General features: G+C 41.3%; 1 protein-coding gene across 1 annotated transcript in view; it reads right to left on the bottom strand.

Moving 5' to 3' along the window:
• Positions 1-21965, bottom strand: part of LOC111233814 (receptor-type tyrosine-protein phosphatase N2-like) — a 236598-nt gene that overhangs the window by 140847 nt on the left and 73786 nt on the right. Inside the window, exons 10-11 of the mRNA XM_022761719.1 lie at positions 17131-17217; positions 5583-5662 (exon numbers count right to left, since the gene is read on the bottom strand). Coding sequence (XP_022617440.1) covers positions 5583-5662; positions 17131-17217 — 167 coding nt within the window. The remainder of the gene's footprint in view (positions 1-5582; positions 5663-17130; positions 17218-21965) is intronic.

Here is a 21965-nt window from a genome sequence, read left to right as displayed (position 1 = left end):
ACACACTCACACACACCAAAACTAAGCTCTAAAATCTTTGATTGATATGTGAACTGGATTGGAATGATAAGCATTTCCCGCCACTTTTTTTTTTTTTTTTTTTTTTTTTTTACAAAGGGATATTCCATTAATTAGCATGTAAATTACTCATTCTCTGGTTCCATCTCTCCGGGCGGGACAACGTCTTTTTAACTTATTAAACTGATAGTGACCTCTCTGCAAGCAAATTATTTACATGTCAACACACAAATCAAACCTCAGAAGTGACATCAACTCACTGAGCGACCGGCTATTGTCTGCTGATAACAATGACTGGTCAGTTCAACACCAGAAGCAACTGATGGGAGCAAAGACGGCGGCGGTCTGGAAGTGACCGCCACCGGCAGCAACTGTCCAAACCATCCAACAGTCCCCAGAGTGGACAGCTTTCAAGCATGTGTGAGCAACTATCTTCACACTGAGAGGTGTGATTAGCATGTATGCAAAAACAAGTGCTGGTGGGATAAAAACGTAGCCGTGGAAGGAACAGACGGTGCGGGGACGAGGGTATCTCAGCTGCTCTCCTCCTGCTTGAAGTGCTAATTGAGCTGCCCGCTATCCTGACCCTGACCCGCGGCCCTATTCACGGGGTCCCGTTCTCACGGCCGTGACGCACCGCTGGAAGTAGCCTCTGGGTCCCCCGCCCACCCTTGGCCAGACAATGGGGGTCACCACCTCGCTGCCCACCATCTTGACATCCACCCCCACGTTTGACAATGGCCCCCGGTGGGCCCGGAGTCCCTCACAATGGGCGGATGCGCGTGACAGAAGTGGTAACATGGCTCCTTAAAATGCAGCACCGGGTCTGGCAGGCCTGGCTGCATTAATCGGACCTTGTGGCACCTGGAGGCCGGGGTCACAATCGATCCGGTGTTAGGAGGAGACACGACTCCTGCGAGGCTGCAGCCACAACTGGCCTCACGTTCGGTATTACAGTAGAAATATAGTATATATAGCCACATTTATTTAGGTATATTTACTCCAGTCGTGTGTTTTAGACTACTTTATACTTTGTACTATAGACTTTACATACAAACATATTATCAGCTTTAGATCTGATCCATTAGTGCAGAAAAACAGATAAAGATAAATTTCAAATCATTTCTAAAGAGGTTCAAATTTAGTCCTACTTTATCACCTACAACATTTAAATGTTACATACATGTTAATGCATCAGGTCAATAATATAATATACAGTATAAAAGAGCAGATGGGCCATAATAAGTACTTTTACTCAAATTTATATGTAAATTTTACTAATAACTACTTCTGAGCTGCTAATACTGATAATAATAATTACAATATAGATAATACAGATGTATATGGTATAAATAATTATTGCACTTACCATATTCATTCATTCATTCATTCATTAGCCGTACTGCTTATCTTTTAAGGTTGCCGGGGGGGGGGGGGGGGGGGGGGGGGGCGGGGGGGGGGGCTGTAGCTAATCCCAGCTGACACTGGGCGAGAGCGGGGCACACCCTGGACAGGGTATCACAGACCTCTATAAAGACTGTATAGCTACATTTATCTTAATAATTATGAGACGCCCTTCGGGAAAGTATTAATGACAGAATAGAATATGAAACCAAAAATATGGGATGAAAATCTGAGAATATTAATAAATATAATATTTATACATAATAGTGACTATGAAGACTTGACAGGCCTTGTGTGTTTATGTGAATGGATTGTCCGCTGTGATGTCACGTTCGCTGACAAATTTCCTGAATATTAGAAACATATGATTGGACAGCACCGCAGACTACAGTCTCCAGAATCTGATTCGTTCCTCCAGCATAACTCCCGGTTTAAACATTTCTCTGACGTCTCACTGATGTGTTCGTGGAGACTGAATCAAATAAAACTGAATTATTTTTAACACAGCTGCCATGAGCTTTCCACCCAAACACACAAGTTTGTGACAGAGGAGACGGACGTCCACTCTCTGGCATCGGCTGCCGAGCGGCTTTAAATGATGATAAAACGTCGTCGTTACAATGGCCGTGTAAAGCTTAATGTTTCAGAAAAGCACTATAAACCCCAGCCGGGGGGGTGGGAGGGGTAATGTACGCTTTGGGATGGATTGATATTCTAGTTGAATATGACAAACGACACTTTAAAGACGGCCCGCCCACACTATTGCACTTTAGCTGAGAGGACGCCATATTTCATTTCGAGCACGTTCTGTCAAATGTTTGCATTAATAACAACCGAGGCTCATCCGTGACCCCGCACAGCAAGCGGGAGCCGACAGCAACAATAGCACTTAAAAACAGGAGAGAAGCTATTGCATAATCAGCACAGAGTGTGTGTGTGTGTGTGTGTGTGTGTGTGTGTGTGTGTGTGTGTGTGTGTGTGTTTGTGTGCGTGCGTGTGGGTGGGTGGGTGACAAAAACAGTGAGAGTGTGTGCGTGTGTGAAGGAGGTGGGGTTGCAATTATCAAGCAGGGATAAGATGTCGGGAAAAAAACAGACAGTGAGCTACTCATGTAAGTTATTTTGACAGGGCCAATTTCCCAGTGCAGGTGATTTGGAGCCTCTGTGTGTGTGTGTGTGTGTGTGTGTGTGTGTGTGTGTGTGTGTGTGTGTGTGTGTGTGTGTGTGTGTGTGTGTGTGTGTGTGTGTGTATCAGGAACTGGGCCCAGGGAATATCAGGACAGTTCTCTTTCTCTCTCACTGGACTGACAGCTTGGCTAATGGCAAACATTCCTCCTCTCTTTATTCCCCACTTCATCAACACCCTCGCCTCATTACCGTGAGTCACACTGTAGCCCGGTACACACACACACACACACACACACACACACACACACACAAACACACACACACACACACACACACACACACACACACACACACACACACACACACACCTGAGAGATTACTACAGAGTCCCTCTGCGTGCCACAGAACAGGCAGGTCTGAGACATTTTGACTCGGAGGATCTTGAAACAGAATCGCTGAGGAACTGTCGTCATTCGCTTCAGATGGGGAAAAAAAAAGGTGGTAGACAAAATCCCAGAAAACCTCACAATGAATAAGACCACATGCGTATTATTTTCCTGGTTTTGAGTCTTTCTTGAGTCCTGCTTTTGATCACAACATGATGTTTACGAGGAACATGCATCCGGCTGGCTTTAGCTTCGCCACATGATCACAGAGAACGTACCATACGTTTATCATAACATTTTTTGTTATGACCGACTATTATACACCTGCATCGACTATTATACACCTGCATCGACTATTATACACCTGCACACATGGCAGACAGCGAACACGAACACTGATAGCATGTTTACAGGCCCCAACATCCCAGCTCATCTATCTGGAATACTGCAGCTCGTATATGTGGATTTCTAAAAACCAGGATTAGGGTTTATCCAAGTTTCTGAAACCACACGAACCATAACAATGAGAGTCTAACAACCTGAAATACAAGAGTGCATGTAAACACACTGAATATAATGCTAAGAACCCCATGAACAAAGACTAACACTGTCTCATTGAGTATTACTTATTGAATCCTTTACAAAGGTCCTTTACAAAATGTTTTTTGCACTACTATTGTGAGATGCTGCTGTTATTCTGCACCATGCATGTAGAGATTTATCCTTTGTTGCTCATCTGTCTCTTTTGATACTGGAGTGCTGCTTTATTATTTTTCATTTTACTGTGTTCCAGTTTTTCACTGGATATGTTTCTCTTGGCAAACATGATTCAGATGAGACAAGGTGGTTAAAGCAAAGATGATTGTTCACAATAAACTTTCCTTAGTCTGGGTCAACCACTGGGTTAACCACTTCCAAATATGTATGTTCAATGTAACTGTGCCCTTCACTTTGTTTTTTTTTTTTTGATTAACATTCTCCAATCAGCGAAACTTTAAAAACTCAGAGTGAGTGAATCATGTTTTATTCCTCCAAATGACTTACAATCACTCACAGTATGTGTGAGCACAATCAGCTGTGTTCTGGCACAGCCGAGTGTGAGCTAACTCATAACTGAAAAAAAAAACAAAACAACAATCAGATTCAGTGAGATTTTGAAGAGGTCGGGCTGGATCTCCAGCTCCGTTCATCACAAGTCCAGCCTCAGACTGCTGCTGCGGGGGGAAGCCATTTTGGGCTTCCTGGGGCGGTAGCACATTCGCTTAGGGTGACCAGACGCCCTCGTTTTCAAGGTACAGTCCCAGTTTTGGTGGCCTGTTCCTGGCTGGAGCTGTCCCCGGAAATGCCCCCATTTTTATTAATTATAACTAATTAAAAACAGACCAGATGGAAAGAACAGGCAGATGTCTCGTGTTGCGCTTGCTCACTATAGCAGCTTCATATCACCTTTGTTCTACCACTAACCACCTGCTCGCCTGGTTTTAGAGAAAACTGCTGTGCAGAACTCAGCTAGAAATTTCTGAATCCACTGCGTAACCACAAACATCTTTTCAAGCCAGGAGGGGACCCGTGCTCAGAATCAGGGGCGGGGTTACCGGACGTAGTAATGATGCTACCAGGTCATAGGTAGCTTGTAGTTGTAGGCTACCATATAATCTATAAATATAGTGAGTAAATCTTGAACTGTTAAGAGTGCAAAGAGTTTTATCATTTCTACAATACAACAGTTACCATGGTCAAAACACACGAAACCGGAACTGTCCCCCTTTTTTATTTCATAAATAACAACATTGGATATTATAATGATATACTGACGGTCATACTGGAAATGTCCCCGGATTTCATTTCAGAAATTATTAGCTGACATATTTAACACAAGGCAGCTTTGGTAGTCACGCCAAATTGAAATGAAGGGCTGCATTGTATCTTTATTTCTTTAATGTGATGTATTTCCTGATGAAATATTTTTGGGGTGGAGCATGACTGTGAGAAATCAGACTAACGTGTAAACAAGTGGCAACAAGTTTGGTGTGATAGGGAAGTGGGGCTGTTCAAAAAGTTCCGTGCTGCTTCCAATCCCCTTTTTAAGTTGTTAGCTGTTTTATTAAATCAGCTAACACTGACTTAACAAGCTAGCTTGCCCAATAGCTGCTTGTGCCTATTAGCTAAGTGAACTGGATTCAACAAAGACTGTAAGAAAACTCTACCTTACCGACTTTTACTTTTATATTTACATATGCATTGATGAACTGAGTCGTTTCCCAAACACAATCAATTTCTGGTGTCTCTTTCTTTCCTGCTAGTTTTTTTAGGCACACATCCAACGCTCCGATGGCGTTCCATTATGGAGCCAAACATGGCTTCCTTTGCTGCTGGCTTCCTTTCAAAATGGGCCAATACCAAAAGAATTATCCAAACTAAAACCAAACTCATCACAAAGGAATAGAAAAAACTTGCCATGAAGTTCCAGTGTGGGTATAAGATGATTCTCAGAGGGAAGAAGAAAAAAACAAAAGAAAAACTGAGGAGTCATAAGTTTGGAAAAACGTTTATCTGGGGCCTCAGGTGCAGCAGCGAGCCAATGATAATGGCCTGTCTTTTTCTCTGTCAGTATAAAGACAACATTACTCAGCCAAGGAGAACCTACCGGCCACGTTGACCACATCTGTGGTGCTGACGTTGTGAGTGTTCGGGCTCACTTTGAAGGTCACAGCGGGGCCCACCACCCTGTAATTAAAACCACAAGCACACACACACACACACACACACACACACACACACACACACACACATACAGAGTTAGAAGCTTCACAAAAGACATCCTCAGAATCTATTTTCCACGGCGGTGAGGTTTTGTTTTTCAGACGGAGGGAGAAAAGCAGTTGTGCTCATTAAAGCTCAGCCATACGTGTACGCTTGGAAAAATAAATAAATAAATATTTTTAAAAAAAGCTTTAACCTGTGGCGATCCTTTAGGCTGTTGCAATCCCCATCACTACTGTGAGATAACCTCTTGAATCTCAATGTAATGTGCCCGCCGGCATTTAAGCACGCTGGGAAATGAAGAGAAGGGGATTGGGGGGGGATGAGAAGATTTTGGCCATCAACAAGAGGGACGCTCTGATACGTGATTTTCCGACGAGCGAATGCATTTCCAGCAGCCTGGCTTATGATGCATTTACATTTTGATTCGACGCATGGTAATTGCAACGCATATATAGTCGTGTAGATGTAAATTGAGGGGAACGGAAAGTGGGACGGCGACACAAGGAAAGGAGAAGACGACGACACGGGCAGGAAGGGGCCGCAGAGGTATCTCTGTTGTTTTTCAAGGTGCTTTGGAAGGTGCCCCCCCCCACACCCCCACCCCCAAGCCCCCCCTGTTCATCCAACATTCATGCCAATAAAGCAGCTTGAATTGAAATAGTGAGGGAAACACAGAGAGACGCTGGGTGGTCAGAGGCAGAGCGGAGTCTCCCAATGTGATTAACCTTTTGTTTTTCCTGCTGTAATTCAGACTAAAGGCCCAGCAGGAAAGATATATTACCAGGCCCCCCTCCAGGACGCATTGTGAGCTGCTATAGGAAGTGACTGCTACTGTAACAACGCTGTTATAAAATATGGTGACATCAGTAATGGAGCAGGTCCTGTCCTAATGCTGATGGCAGACAAAACATTCAGAATGTTTTCAGGTTTTCAGAAAAGTGGTTTTTTCGTTTCAGGTTGATGGAATTAAATTTCTGCACTTTCATTGTGGGTTTTGAGTGTGTTTTTGCAGGCTGTGGGGTGAGCCTCTTCAGATTCAGTAAAAAAAAATTACTGGCTTTTGTGCAGAATTTCACCACATACAATAACATGTCATTACTCATTTTCATATTTTAAAAGTCCTTCACGTGTATAGTGATATTTAACCTAAGTGAAGTTACATCTAACAGAGGTTTTCTCTCCATACAATTTTCTGATCGACATTTCTCTAATCATCAACTCCATCCAGCAGCAGAGGCTTCTACACTGGCCCCAATTTACCTAAAATGAAAAATAAAGAAATTAAAAAACCTTTTAGATAAACAGCTGTCGCTTGACATTCCCAGCCATGCAGTTATTCTAACTGTTGTTGTGGCTTTTTAATTGGGTTTCTCGGGCCCTGAGGTCAGTGTATGAAAGAAAAACACAAACAGCATCGAACTCACATCCACCAGGTTTTTATGCAGCATTAATGTTATACTCTAATGTTTAAGGTGCAATAACAAACTAATTAGACCGGGTCAAATTAATGATCCCCGGGGGGAAACTTGGTGAGTGCTTGAATTAAAAAAAGAAAATAACAAAACCTCTTACTTTTGTTATGACCTCGATTATGTGCTGTCCTGGTCTATACTGTAACAGCTACTATAGTCCACATAAGATCTGCTTTGGAGTGTTATTTGAATCTAAATCCTGAGCAGACAAAGAGACTCCACACCACGCACCGACTCATTTTTCTGAGCATTATTCCTCCTCTGAGGTGGATATATTTGTCACATCTATGAAGTGATTCATCAGCCGGCCCAGGCAAAGTCTGTGTGTGATGAAGAGGGAAAAATCACTCATGTTGACTTGATCACATATCCATCTGTCGGCCTCTGGCACCCGGGGCCGCTCGTGCACAAAGACACCACATCGACTCTGAAGCCTGTAAATAACCTCGTCACTCACCGGGGCGAAGACGCTGACAGGAGGTGACTTCTACATCCTCTATTGCTCATATTTATCATTTGGGACAAAACAATGGCAGGACTTATATCATGGTAGAATACAAGATGATGATATACTTTGTATTATTAAGCAAAGGATTCAGGTTGAAACTTGAGACATGTAAACCCAAAAGCTTCTTCCATGAATTGTATTTCTTACAGTGTTAAATGCATTCAGTGCATGCATTTTCAACTGAAGACCGCATATTTGTCCTGGATTTTTCCATAAAAAAAAACCAGGTCAAACATCTTTGACCTTTGGTGGTTTTAATCCAGCTGCAGCAGCCAGGTGTGCTAAACTGAAATGACATATCCTACTATCTGGAGAAAAAAAAAAAGTGACAGCTCCTCTTATGGTATGACTGACAAGAGACATGAATCCTGTCATGTTTAAAGAGATAAAACATAAGTTCAGTCTTTGAAAGAGTGACAACATCTCTATGGACTGAATGCTCCTTTTTGTCATAGATACTGAAGGACGAACCTAAAAAGGTTCACTTTAAAGTGCCGTGAAAGACGATTCTTCAAAACAAAGTGGAGCTGATACCCTGAAATCACAATGTTTGTATTGATTTATAAATTTGTCAGTGGTGAGAGTGATAAGATCGTTAACTTAGGGAAGACATATTAGCACTAAAATATGCTCGAGCATCCGAAGCAAAAGTACTGCTACTAAAAAAATTGACAAGTGATACATGCAGCACATCAGAAATGACAATCTGGGGTCATAACACCATTAAAACCTCCATTATATTTAGCATTTTTTCAGATTAGTTGAAGGATTACATGTTCCTTAACAATAATATATAATCCTCATGATGAAGAGGTACTAAAAGCTCCTAAAAAGATGACATTTTTATACCAATTTTTATGATCTGATGAATTGGAATAAAAACATATTTTCTGGAAGGAAAAGAAAAGAAAGTCCCTGAATGGAAATATTAAAAAGTGCCAAAGCCTTAAAAGCTCTGTAATAAGAATATAGAACCTCAAAAACTACAGTATATAGAACTTGAGAAATCATCGTCAGATCCTTTGCTGTAAAAATTGTCCACTCTGTGGAGTGCTACAAATCTGATTTTATAAAAAATGAGTGAAAAGGTCAGTGGTTCCTTCTACAAATCTACTTGTTCCATGCTTTTCTAGGACAGAGCTCTTTTTTGTTTTCTTTTTCTTTCTATTTAATCTTGTTTTACACTCAGGACTAGATGATGTTTTTATCGAACAGCAGCTGATTGTGGAACAAAAGAACTGCACATATTCAGTGGGATCCAAAGGTCTGAGACCACACAAAGTGGATCAGACCTTTGGATCCCACCGTTCGTTGTGCTGTACCAAAATGAAAGATTTTTTTTCATTCATTTCTTAAGAAACAGACATTTAAGACTCTTAACTGAGACTAAATGTCTGGTAAAGGTGTAGATTTTCACACCTCTGGTCTTATCAGCCTACACCCGGTCCATCATCCTCACATCCAGCCAGTTTAGGTCCGCTCTCTCCTCCTAGTGGCAGCTTTTTGATATGACCCTTCAGCTCAGACACAGACATTACATCACCTCGACCCTCCTGTATCAAAAAAAAAAAAAAAAAACAAAACCCTCCAGTCTACACTCAGTGACGGTTACACAACAGCCATCATTATTTGGCGGCCAGCTACAGTCAAAGGCTCTGAGAAGCCGCCCACATCCACGCTTCCCTCCCGCCCGCCGGTTCGCCCTCGACCACTATCGGGCCGCGGCGGCAGCTAAAAACATTTCCAAGGCCGTTGTGCTGAAAGCGCTCACCATCAGTATTATCTAATCAGTATCGAATTGTTCCAAATGATACGTAAGGGTGTGAGTCATTCTCCAGGTTTGTTTAGTGTCCTGGCGCAGTGTGTAGGCTCGCTTCTATGATTCATACGTTGCCAGTGTGGAAGTTTTGCCGCAGGCTCGTTGACCTGCCGCTGCTCTCTGGCTTCAACCCCCAAAAGGAAATTGCTAGAAAAGGGAAGTTTTGTTGTCTTTTCAGAGGCTGAGGTCGCACGGGTCGCTAACTACTTTGTTCAGAGACGTTCTCTGTTGTTGTAATATGCTAATGTGGTGCTGCTGTGTGAGGTGTAAGGTTGAGGTGCTGCCTGGAAAATGGATGAAGGGGAGTTTGTACGGTGGCTCAGATGCAGGATAAATGTACGGGCAGGGAGGAGGGAGGGACAGTTACAGTCAATACAACTTCTTTAACCTTACAGACCAGTTCAGCCAGTAACAACAATACTTAGACAAACAGGAAGGTTTCTTTCTGGAAACAATGTCATAGTTATTTTGGATAATTCAGTCAGAAAAGAGTTTCAAGTAAAAAAGTTGATTCTTAATTATTTTTTCAATTTGTCACATCAAATCAAAACTGTCTGCATGAATGTATACCACTGAGGTATGTGGGAAAATGGATGAAACTATCCCGTGTGTTAACTATCCTTTTACAATCAATTAGGAAGGTAGATAGAAGATAGAGAGCAGTTCAACACATTAACAAGATATGAATATAAATTTTTACTTTTTTACAATTCTAGATCGTTTTGGGGACAATTTTTTTTAACTGCCTTTGTCACTTTAGATTGTTGATCTGATGGTAAGAGGTTGACCTTTGACCTGTGCGACTGACATGAAGTCACAGCAGCTACAGATGATACAACTCTTCCCGCCGCCGAAGCTTTCTGAGTCTTACTCCGACCTTCAGACTGTTGAAAACAAACCAGGTAATCAATGAAGGTGATAATACACCATGTGCTCTCCATTACAACTCTGTAAAGAGACGTTAAGACAACTCTTATTTACGTGGATCTGCTCCGATAAGTCTGTGTTTGCTGCCTCATCGTCCAACCTGATGCTGGATAAATGTAATAAACTTTTAAAGACTCATTTCTTTGCTGAGTTTGAGCTGAGAAGCAACGCTGTGTCTCACATATTCACGACACACAACTGCAGTTTTAGACATTGAATATTCAACACTGTGAAGACTAATCTGTTCTGTACTAATCACTAATGTTTACATTTACACGTTGCACTTTTATTCTCATCAGAGCATCGCGGCAGCAACACCTCTGTGTTCACACATTAAATAAACAGGATGACAAGATTAACAAGAGACACACTTATAGTTCTTGATCCTGCCTTATTCTGTCTCGTTTTAGGATTTGAAACAACCAAATATATTAAATTCATCTTGTGTAGCCAAGCTTTGTTTGGACCCAGAAGTTGAAAAAGCTACAAAAAATTTAATTTTGGGGGAAATAAAGCTCTTACTAAAGTTTCTCACTAATATTTCCATTTGATGAAATGTTGCCTGCATTTAAAAAAGGATAAATTCATTCAGTGTAAATGTCCTTCAGTGACAAACTGATCATTTTCTAAAGTTGAATTTAAATATGCGAAATATAAGTTGGAAAAAAAGGAGGAAAAAAAAGCTGTGTGTGTTTGAGGGGCAGGGCGGTAAAGACCAGAGGCAGGCTGGGTAAATCAGGCTCAGAGTCAATTTAAAGCCTTTGTCTTTGGCCTCGCTTCTTCTGGTGAAGGTGACTGTCACTGCCACAGCGCTGAGGAGCCGGACGGCCTCGGAAAATAAGCGTGGCGCCGCTGACAAATTGTCAAGGCGGCTCCCCCTGCTGGGCTTTCACCGCGCTCGCAACAAAAGAGACCCCCGGCTTTCTCCCTCTCTCCCTCTCTGTATCTCTCTCTCTCTCTCTCTCTCTGTCGCTCTCTCGCTTTCTCTGCCTCCAATCCATCACTCTGCCCAGTGTATAGCTCCCTCCTGTCATTCCCAGAATGGCAGAACAAAGACAAAAGGTGCATTAGAACAGGAGAATAGTACGGGCCACCCAGGGACTCAATCCAGCAGCCGAGCAGCACGGCGAGGTGCCGCGAGAACAACAGGGCCGGGTGGCGGGGGCAGGCAGAGAGGGTGTGTGTGTGTGTAAAGGTATGTATGTAAGCGTGTTTGTGTTTGTGTGTGTGTGTGTGTGTGAATCATACCACCCCAAACCACCCAATCCCCACATTCACAATCCATGAATGTCCACATTTGTCCTCTTTCTCTGTCTCTTACCTCAGTTTATGTTTAGAAGTTGTTTAATTTACTGCATGAAAACCTCAGCACACACGGGTACATACAAACACACACTCTACCAGCATCAGTGTTCAAGTGTTAAATCCCAGTGTTTCTATCAGTGTAAAAAATTTCAACCATCACCTCTCTGAGGACACACACGTTACATAATCAACACAGAGTGACTGTCATTGAAAAAATCAATACTTGATAATATAAATATATGTGAAGTACAAACCAGATAGGAGAGAAATAATCCAAAATGATTCACAGTAATCACCATTTCATAATTGGTCTATATAATACTGCAGAACAGTGTGCACACTGTGTGTTAATGCTGACAGTTTTGTCTTTTGTCAGTATAAAGAAGAGAGCACTTTAGTCAAATGTCAAATTTGAAACCAAGAAAGAATTTTTTTTTAAATATGATTTACTAATGTTTTATTTTGCTTTGTTTTATTTCGTGAGCTGTCCACTATGCACCACACCCAAAACACCGGGCACTTGAGGTCTGAGACTACACTTCATTGTGACATTTTCCCACTTTAAACAAAATACAGGTGCTGTGTCTCAGTTCATGAACTTACATACTCAAACTTTCTATTTTGACAAGTACAGCAACATGCAACATGGTGCACTCAAAACTGTCATTTCTCACCCTCAACAGTCACCATCTTGGCTGTAGCGGAAGGTGTGGGACCACCAGCGTATTTGAAAAGGTTGTACTTGTGAAAACGGCGACTGATTTGGGTGCCACCAATCCTGTATGGGACAAAATGTGTCCTGTATTTTCATACACATCATTTCATTAATAAACTGTGTCCTCGAAGTGATATGAATAATGTGATGTCAAGTAAAACCAAAGCAGTTATAGCCTACAGGTTTAGTTTTTATTATATGAGCAGGAGACTGACAAGCGCTGTGTGCTGTGAGAAAACACACGTATGGTTTCCTTCTACAGATAAAGACAGTAGTACAACGCCCCGGTGGCTCACCGGGTAGATTGCATGCCCTGAAGGCTTAGTACTAACCACAGCCGCCTGGGTTCAAGTCCAACCTGTTGCCCTTTGCTGGATGGCATCTTCTCTCACACTCTCTCTCTCTCTCTCTCTGACTTTCCTCTCAAATAGTAATTATAAATCAGAATTAGGCTACATTTTTTGTTACCCTTGATATTTTTGTTATTTTGGGTTAGAAGCACATGAAACAGTGTGTATTGGCATTCTGAAATCAAAAATTCTCTCTTTGCATCAGCAGGGGCTGGGCGTCCCTTATTTCTTCACAGAGAAGGTGGCAACCCTTGTCGTCAGTGACGATGGCGGCCTAATTTCCATGTGGTGTGACATAGGGACAGGCACAGGGAAGTAAAACATTAATTTTGAAGTCAAGTGAGGAAAACGGCCGGCAGGTGAGCGATAATCGCGGTCACCTGGTGTGATCGCCATTTGCAGTGATTGCACAACAGCGGTGTTTGATAGAAATTCAGGCACAACACCAGTGAGTATACTGTGTACACGGTGTGCTACATGTGAGTGTACTGACTGAAGTATCCGATCTGAGACACAGCACAGGCTACAGTTAACATTTAGCAGCGGTTCTCAAACTGACAGAAAAAGGATGAAAACTAAAGGCAGTTAAGACAAAATTGGGACAGTGGAAATGTTGGTACTGTAAAATGATTTGGTTCTCAGATGCTTTAGAAGAGTAGCAGGTCATACTTTGCTAATACTTGTCACCATCAGTTGTGGTCTTTGGAGTATGCATCTGAGGGAAAAGGTGCTGGTGCTTTGATGAACGGGTGCATAGCAACGGTCACAGTGTCAGCCATGGAGGAAAGTAATTGGAAAAAGGAAGATAATTTGAAAACAACAACAACTAAAAAAGAGACCAAAACAGCTGGAGGGGGAAGACAGAGCAAGATGTTGTGATGTTCTATTTCATGGGTTTGATTGGCTTCCTGGCAATTTGGAGGTGCTGTGAAGACTAGCATTATAGGCTGGGGTGGTGTGTGTGTGTTTGTCTGTGTGTGAGGTACAATGCAAGTCAACTTTAGTAACTTCAGTGTTAGAAGCAAAAGTTTATTACAGCTTGGTCTTATTTTCAGTTTTGACTATCATTACTATCAGTATTCATTTCACTGTACTCAACTTATTTCTTGAAATCTGGGACCAAGGCAGCAACAAACACAAGCAACAGCTACTTGTTACCTTTTATTATAGTTCATACCCAAAGTGCTCAGTTCAACCAAAGGGCCTAAAGAGCTGAGGGTATCAAATATTGGCAAAAAAGAAAAAAACTTTGTGGGGAAAAAAAGGCATAATGATTATTCTGATAAGGACTCTATGATATGGTTAAAAGCCCCAATGAAAGCTAGTAAGTGGAACTTGAGTTGGACTTGTTTCATCAAACTATTATCTCCAAGGTCAAGCGAGAACTGTGACGTTTACTTTAGAGGTAACAGCTACTATTCCTTGTTGTCAGATCGCAGCATTTAAAGCTCCATATAGTATAAAGGTTGTTTGATTATAAAGCAGGTCTAGGTTCTATATTAATACTGTGAAAGTATCAAAGCCTCAGTCCACAGAGAAATGCACACAGCCTGTATTCAGACACTGAGCCTTAAAACCAGCCGTCAGGACTTCTGTAATTTTATGATGTCACAACAAAGCAGTCACCGCTCTCAGCCATGCCCCAAGCCCCGCCCACCTGGATCCACCATCTAACCTTGCAGGATTTGGTTTCTCTGAGTGTTTACCTGAAATCTACTATATTTTCATTCAATCACTCAGAAAACAGTCAGTTGATCAGAAGAGAGGCACAGAGCCTCCTCTCTTCTGATTGGCTCACTGACCTGTTGTTACTAGAGCTCCAGAGAGAAGCCTGAGAGAGATGTGAAACTACATTGAGATGGTTTTTGGTTCTTAAAACCACAAATATATCTTCTTATGGATAAACACTTCAAATAAAACACAGAAGAGGAAAATATGGAGCTTTAACTTGTATAATATTATCATTCCTGTTTTGTTACACTTTTGTCAGAATTTTATTTACACATATATACCTTCCGTATACCGACTACAATCCCAAGGAGTGTGATCAACTGTATCCACTGCAGCAGCACTTGTTTTGCTGCTAGCCGCATTGAAAATGTTCACAACCCACTGCAAAGTCACCTGTGCTAAAGTATAGCAACAACTCTGAAAAGGGAGAGAGGGAGAGGTTGAAAGTGACAGACGACGGACAAAGACACCGAGAGAGAAAACAGAAATAAAGTGAGACAAACTGAGAAAGAAGCAGATGTGAGAGGGAAGGAGGAGAGGAAACGGAGGGATAGATGGAGGCAAAGACTGAGAGAAACAGATAATCACAGAATGAGTGAGAGACAGAGAGAGAGAGAGAGTGAGAGAGGGTTCAGGCAGAGTTCAGTCTCATTAATAAATGATTGCATTCAGTAGCGGCTCAACTCCAACATGTCAATAACCGGACAAGCAGCTCCTCATTGCTTTCTTTCCCCCTAGAGCAGGAAAATATGTTGACAGAATGAAAATAAGACAACGTCCTTGGATTTCTATTCCGTAAGGGCAGTGTTTTCTCTTTCTCTTTCCCACTTCTGATTTTAACGTCCTGCACTACTGGAAGATCTCTCTGTTTTGATCCCACCAGTTTGCCCTCTCTGATCTGACACTCTTGGGGGTGGGGGTGGGGGGTAACGCTCAATCTAAGGGGAATATCTGAAAAGTTTCAGTATGTGACACTCGTCCTTTGAGAAAATTGCCGCCCACTCGAGCCCACAGGTAGGAAGTGACTGTTGATGAGAATGTAAAGCGCACTATGGACATGAGTCATCAACACACCTCTGCTCCTACAGTCTTTCTAGTCTGAAGACAGAGACGTTTGTGGTTTTCGAAATGTTACAGTGACGAATTTGAAGCTTTTTCCAAATGTAATTCTTAATTTAATTGAACTGCTTGGCTGTCTGACAGTTGGCAGGACTACATGTCCAGAGGGACTGTTACATCACAGGGTAATGGGAGTTTTAGAAGGACATTATAATTTAAATGCTTTTACTTTACCTAACAGACTGCACATTGCTGATGTGTGTGTGTGTGTGTGTGTGTGTGTGTGTGCTGGTCTACTATAGGCCGTGTTGACCCACTTACATTGTGAGGACTTTTCTTTTAGTGCTTTTTGACACAGTTTGGGGTCAAAACACAGACTGAGATGATCATGGCATTTTTTATCATCACACTGCTCTTACTCAGCATCACAATTTATTGATGAACCGAACATTTCAGTCTTAAACAGTTCTTACAACAACGATCGTAAAAATGTAATGCTTCACCCATCTTGCGTGCCCAGGTGTGTGACAATTCTTTACAGAAATTACAATCTATTGAATGAAAACATCAGCTTTGAAGCTTTTATAAGTCATTCAAAGTATGTAAACATATCACCTACTGGTGTCTTGAGTGTGCCATAGATAAATCTATAAAGTTCCTCAACGTCTTAGAGCATGACATGTCATCATTCAGTCCTTCAGGGGATAATGTTCGTGTAGGCAGGTATATACAAGCATTTTGCTTTGGCCTGAGCCTTTTCAGTCACTCCTTAATTCATAGGCAGTTGACTTGTGTAAGTAGATTTGATTATATATTGTGTTGTCCCCCTTAATTTTTGTATATTTCTTTGAATATATACACAAACACACACATACAAATATATATATACTGTATAGTCATAGTTGTAAGAACTGTAATTATAGTAAGAAATTTCAAGGATTGTGCAGACTTAGTGGAGGTCTGAGCTTCCAGAGTTTTTATATGTGATCATGATTTTGTTTAAATAGATATATTAGACTGAAACAATATTCATTAAAACTGACATCTGTATATTTTTGTACCATGTTTTTCTCCACATTGACCAAAGGTTTGCAGGTTGTCTGTGGTTGAACTTGTGAAAGGCTGACATTTCTTTGAATAAGAAGATGCTCCACTAATCTTGCCTGGTTTATGCTTGTTAAAATACATTCATGGTGTGAAATGTGTCACTTACAGTGTGCTGGCTCTGTTTTGAACAGATTCTATATACAGTATTGGCATTTTTAACCAGAACAGGTGCAGCCTGATCAACATTTCTCAATAGCAACAGATTATTCAGAGTAGCAGCAAACACAGCAAACGTGTAGGTTTGTGGTTTTAATGATAATCCAATACATAAATGGACAAATGAGATGTTTTTACCACGAGAAACAAAAACCAGCTTTAGGGTTAGACGCTCACTCTATGAGAATGAACAGCATTAACACTGGAAGGAGGACAGGGCACTGTGCAAGAGTGTGACAAATAAAAAAGAAAAAGAAAAAAGCAGATAATGTGTACGTACGAGAGCTCTGCGAAGTCCGTCATCTGGATTTTGGCCATGCCAGCCAGGATCTCCACCAGGTGGAGGCCTTCATCTGTCTGGAGCCCACTGATGACAGTGAGAAGGAGGCAGGAAGGAAGAGGAGAAGAGTGGAGGATGGGGATAGGGAAAAAGAGAGCAGTAATTAAATGAAACTCCTCCCCAAGAGTAAAAGTCTCAGTTGTCAAAAATTATATTATTGTATCATACATCCAACTTCCCAGAAAACTGGTTGCAACTTCCTTTTAATTTTATGTGCTACAATACTAGTGCAACGACAATCATCTATGGCAGATGCAGTGAATAGTGTTTCTGAGAACATGCTAACATGTAAGCACATGGTTTCCTATGTATGGTCTGACCAAGCAGCAACCTTCAGGGAAAGAAAATAAATCCAACACAAAAACTTCAGTTCCCTGAATGGCCACTTGAGGCTGGCTCCAACAGTGAGTCAATCCCAATAGACTCCCATGTTAAAATGTCCAACTTTAGAGCAGAAATAAACATGTTTACAGCCTGGTACAAGAAAGTGTTTATGTCTCTATAGCTAATTTGCCCCTTCATGACAACTGTACGGGGGTGAAAACGAACCCATTTACATTTTATTAGGGTTACTTCATTATGCATCATTATACGTTAAGTTCAGCATAATTGAGGGTGTGGCCTCTTTGAGTGACAGGTGTATGCTTGCCGCAAACCGGCATATACCAAAGCCTCTGCTCCACCTCTTTGCCCATTTTTGGATTAGTCGAGAGTTAGGCAGAGTCAGACACTGCCAAGATGGCAACAGCAGAGCAGCTCACTCTGAGCCTCAAAACCACTCTTCAGGAAACTATTGGTGATGTCATAAAGGCTACATACATCTTTTTTTACAGTCTATATGTTTAACACAAGAGGATATATTTTTAATATAGATTTTTCATATAATTACTAAGTGGACAGTTGAGTTTTCCAAAAATCTGCAGTAGTTCACTCAAAAGGAATTAAAAAAAAAATTCTGTCACTGTTTACTTGAATATCCATATATATGCATGGGATGCAATTTCTCTCTGCTCATTAAGGTAATGAAAATTTAACGTGCATGAAGCAGAGTGAAATGATTAGTTTTCTTCCATTCATGCAACTAAAACTCAGTTTCTGTTTAGATTAGACTTGTATTATGTGGCGATGTGAGGTAAACACTAATGAGGGCATATAAAAATGTTTGAAATTGACATGTGTGATAAAGTAAAGGTTTTATAACTTCAGTTGTCTCTAGAATCCACTCCTGCATTCATTTCTTTATGACAGTAGGATACTAAATATTTCTGGACGTCGAGGTAATGTTAAACTTATAAACTGAACTCAGACAGACAACAGACAGAAAGTCTGGTACAGAATGAAATAAAAGACCAAAAGAGAAACCAGAAGAAAAAAAAAAAGAAAAGAGCACTCTCCAGCCCTTCCACAAAAGCTCCCAGGTGAGGTCAGACAGGTGAGAGGTAAAGAGGTGGGAAGTGCACTTTTGTGGCGAGGTGAATACTGAAGAGGTGAGAAAGGTTGGAGACAGAAAGCTTGTTATCATCACTCCCTGGTCCCTGATTTTTAAGCTCTTAAATGTGTGCTGGCAGGAAGTGACAAGGTTAGAGCCTAAACACCAGCTCAGGTGTAGTGAGGGCACAAGGACATAAATGGTGGGTTTGAATAAAACTTTTCTCCTCAGACCTACAAAATGGCCTCCCCTCTCTCAATAAAAATGCCAAATGCCAAAAGAACATCAGCATTTTCTCTAACCCGAAGAGGCCGATGTTTGGTCATGATAATTAAATTGCAGCAGAGGTAAAACAGACTTTATTGTACATGGTCAGTGAACCTCTTCTCCAGTCTTATCCTGCAACAGGTTTCCTCTTTTTTTATCTGCTTGTTCATTTTGGTCTTTAGCTGAAGGAAGCATCAGTTTGTAACTCAGTACCAAACTGAGACAAAGTTTTATATTGTTGTCCTTTAATAAGTCTTGCTTAGGTTGTCTAGTCAACAAGATCACTTTCCAGACTATTCAATGAGTCTAGTTAAGGAAAGTGAGTGTAGCAGCAACTGCTCCTCCAACCTGAACAACCATACAGGTTGTTTTTTTTGTCAACCCTCTGATACAACCCATAGGAGTGATTCCTGAAACAGCGCCCCCTACTTCAGCAGTCACACCAGACCTTGCTGTCATGGTTTCAATGATAATCAAGTGGACTGCACCGAGAGTGGCGTACCTTCTTTTGTCACCATGGTTACTATAATATCAGTCATTGCTTGGTTAGGTCTAGGAAAAGATGATGATTTGTGTTAAAATAAGTACTTCCTCAACATTAGACAATCGTTGTTATCATGGTCACAATAATAACAATGTGGTTAACTTGGCAAAACAGTCATAGATCATAGAAACATAAACATAAACTGATACTTTCACATGGGAATCGAACACCGCTCTCATGTGTCATACCACAACCTCCTCCTGATTTGGACTTTGTCTCTCTTTATACTACATCACTGCACTTTTCCCTTTGCTTGTTTCATAATAACTACGACCACTAGATGTCGCCTACCAACAAAACGTAACTATGGGTCATAATAACCTGCTGCACAGACGACCTATGGGCTTGTCTTTTACAGGACAGTCTCCTTCTGCCTGCTTATGATAGATGAACCCTAAGGCTAGTGCTCCATCCAACCTGGATTGAGGTTGCCAGACCAGCTGAGCATCCGATTATCTGAACCTCATTGCTGCATCCCAGGGAGCGTTGTCTCACCTTTCTCTGTTAACTCTGACTATTGCCAAACCAAGTGGCCACTTCATTTCTGCCTTCAAATATAAACTTTATTCATCTGTTTGATTCTGACATCTTTCTTTTGTGTTAATTACTAATGCCTCATTTATTCAATTACTTATTTAGTTAAAGTAAATATTCTCCATTTTCGCCAAGTCATGGTCTTGTGTATTCCTTCCAAGTAGAGACAGAGATTCCTGAATCGCGAGTTTACCACTCCTGATTATGACACTGATTCATTTGTTTGATCTATATTCCTTCTATCCTTTTCTTCTTTCTTTTCTCCTTTCTTTCAGTCCACCATACAGCATATTTCCTCACATCCTTCCCTCTATTCTATAATAGTCCTCAAACTGTGATGCAAGAAGACATTAACATCTCTTTTACTCTCGACACACACTTCAGTACAATTTACTGTCAGGATTCACTTAGAGAAGCAGCTGTGTAGCCCACGATTAAAGCTCAATATTCAAACTCCGAGCTCCAAATGTTTGTTTACATTAAAAATGAGACATGAATCGACCACTGGGGGCAGTAAACACACTGTGATTATTAATAGAGTACCTGAAGACAGTCAACAACCTCTATGCTTCCTCCTCCAAAATAAAAGCTTTTGTCTGTCTGGTATGATCATGCAGTATGTCCTATGAATCCCTTGTGGATGTGTATTTATAAAACTGTGACAGTGAAACCTTCAAGAACAAGAGAATTACTGACTGCAAAAACGCTGAGAAATGAGCATAAATAGCATCAAAATGGAGATTTATATAGTAAAAATCCAAGAATTTCTAACTTCCACAGCTTCTCTCATAATAAGAGAATATGTCTGACTGGTTGAAACATAATCAAAAAAATACTGGATTGTCTATGTATGAAAAGTTCCTGACAGCCAGGGATTTTTCTCCCACTTCCTCAGCCTGGAGAGCAGACAGCAGCTTCAATAGCCCACAGTGAGAGTCAGCCCTCCACAGTGCAGAGCAGCTGCTTCAGATCTGACACCAGTGATCACTCTGCCTGCCTGCAGGCCTGATCCTGAGGGCTGATAGCTGCAACGCGGACCTCACAGCAGCTTTTACATTAGCTCTGCAGCATACAGTATGTCGGTTTGTGATCCCTCTCTTGATACGACAGCCTGTAACAGCAGGATTTTTTTCGCATAGAGAGAGCAGGTTTTGATGAATTTCATCCGACGTTCTGTGTCATTCCGCTCCAACACATTTTCGCTGTAAGGACAGCTGCTGACAAAACAAACGCCTGTACTGTCTAGTGTCTCTTCCAATGTAAAGCAGCAAAACAACCTCTACAGCTAACCAGAGCATGAATACTTGCAGCATCTACAAAACATCAAACAAGAGTAGCTGAAACACAAACAACCCAGAGTAATTTACAGTTCATGTTCTCCAGATGATTTAGCCTCTGTTGACTTCTTCTCTAGTACCACCATGAGGTTGACATTAATTTCATTACGTAACTATGGAGTCAAAACATCTGTTAGAATGATTCTGTCTGTTTCAGAATAAAGAACATCACTGAGAGCTGAGAACCATCATGACATGTGCACCTGCACAATGACACCAAACTGAGTATTAGTTTCTATTCTATTGTTATTTAATGTAAAACAGTTCAGCAGACTGTTATTACAACTAAGACGAGGGAATAATGTTTTTTCAGATAAAAGTGCTGTTTCTTTTGTCCTTTTCTCTATACTCTACAATATGATATTGATAAGATTTCTCTCTATTACTGTATAATGTTTTTTTCACCCAGCCAAGGTCTGGATCTTTGGGGACACCCACAACCTCTTGCGGCAATGATGGAGGCCCTGCACCACCTCCACCTGCAGTGTCCACACATGAAGATCTTCTCTTCCCGAACATAGACACAGTGTATTATATGATAATAGTATTTTTTTTAATGTCCATAATGGCCATAACATTGTTCAGTCTTATCAGCTGTGCTCTTCCTTGTTCCCTACACCCTCACTGTCCTATTACACTCTCTGCCCCATGTCAGACATACAAT

The sequence above is a fragment of the Seriola dumerili genome, unplaced genomic scaffold (assembly GCF_002260705.1).
Source record: "Seriola dumerili isolate Sdu_G_001 unplaced genomic scaffold, Sdu_1.0 BDQW01000432.1, whole genome shotgun sequence".
Classification (NCBI taxonomy): domain Eukaryota; kingdom Metazoa; phylum Chordata; class Actinopteri; order Carangiformes; family Carangidae; genus Seriola; species Seriola dumerili.
Note: the sequence above shows the minus strand (reverse complement) of the source record. Positions and strands in the feature narration are given on the sequence as shown.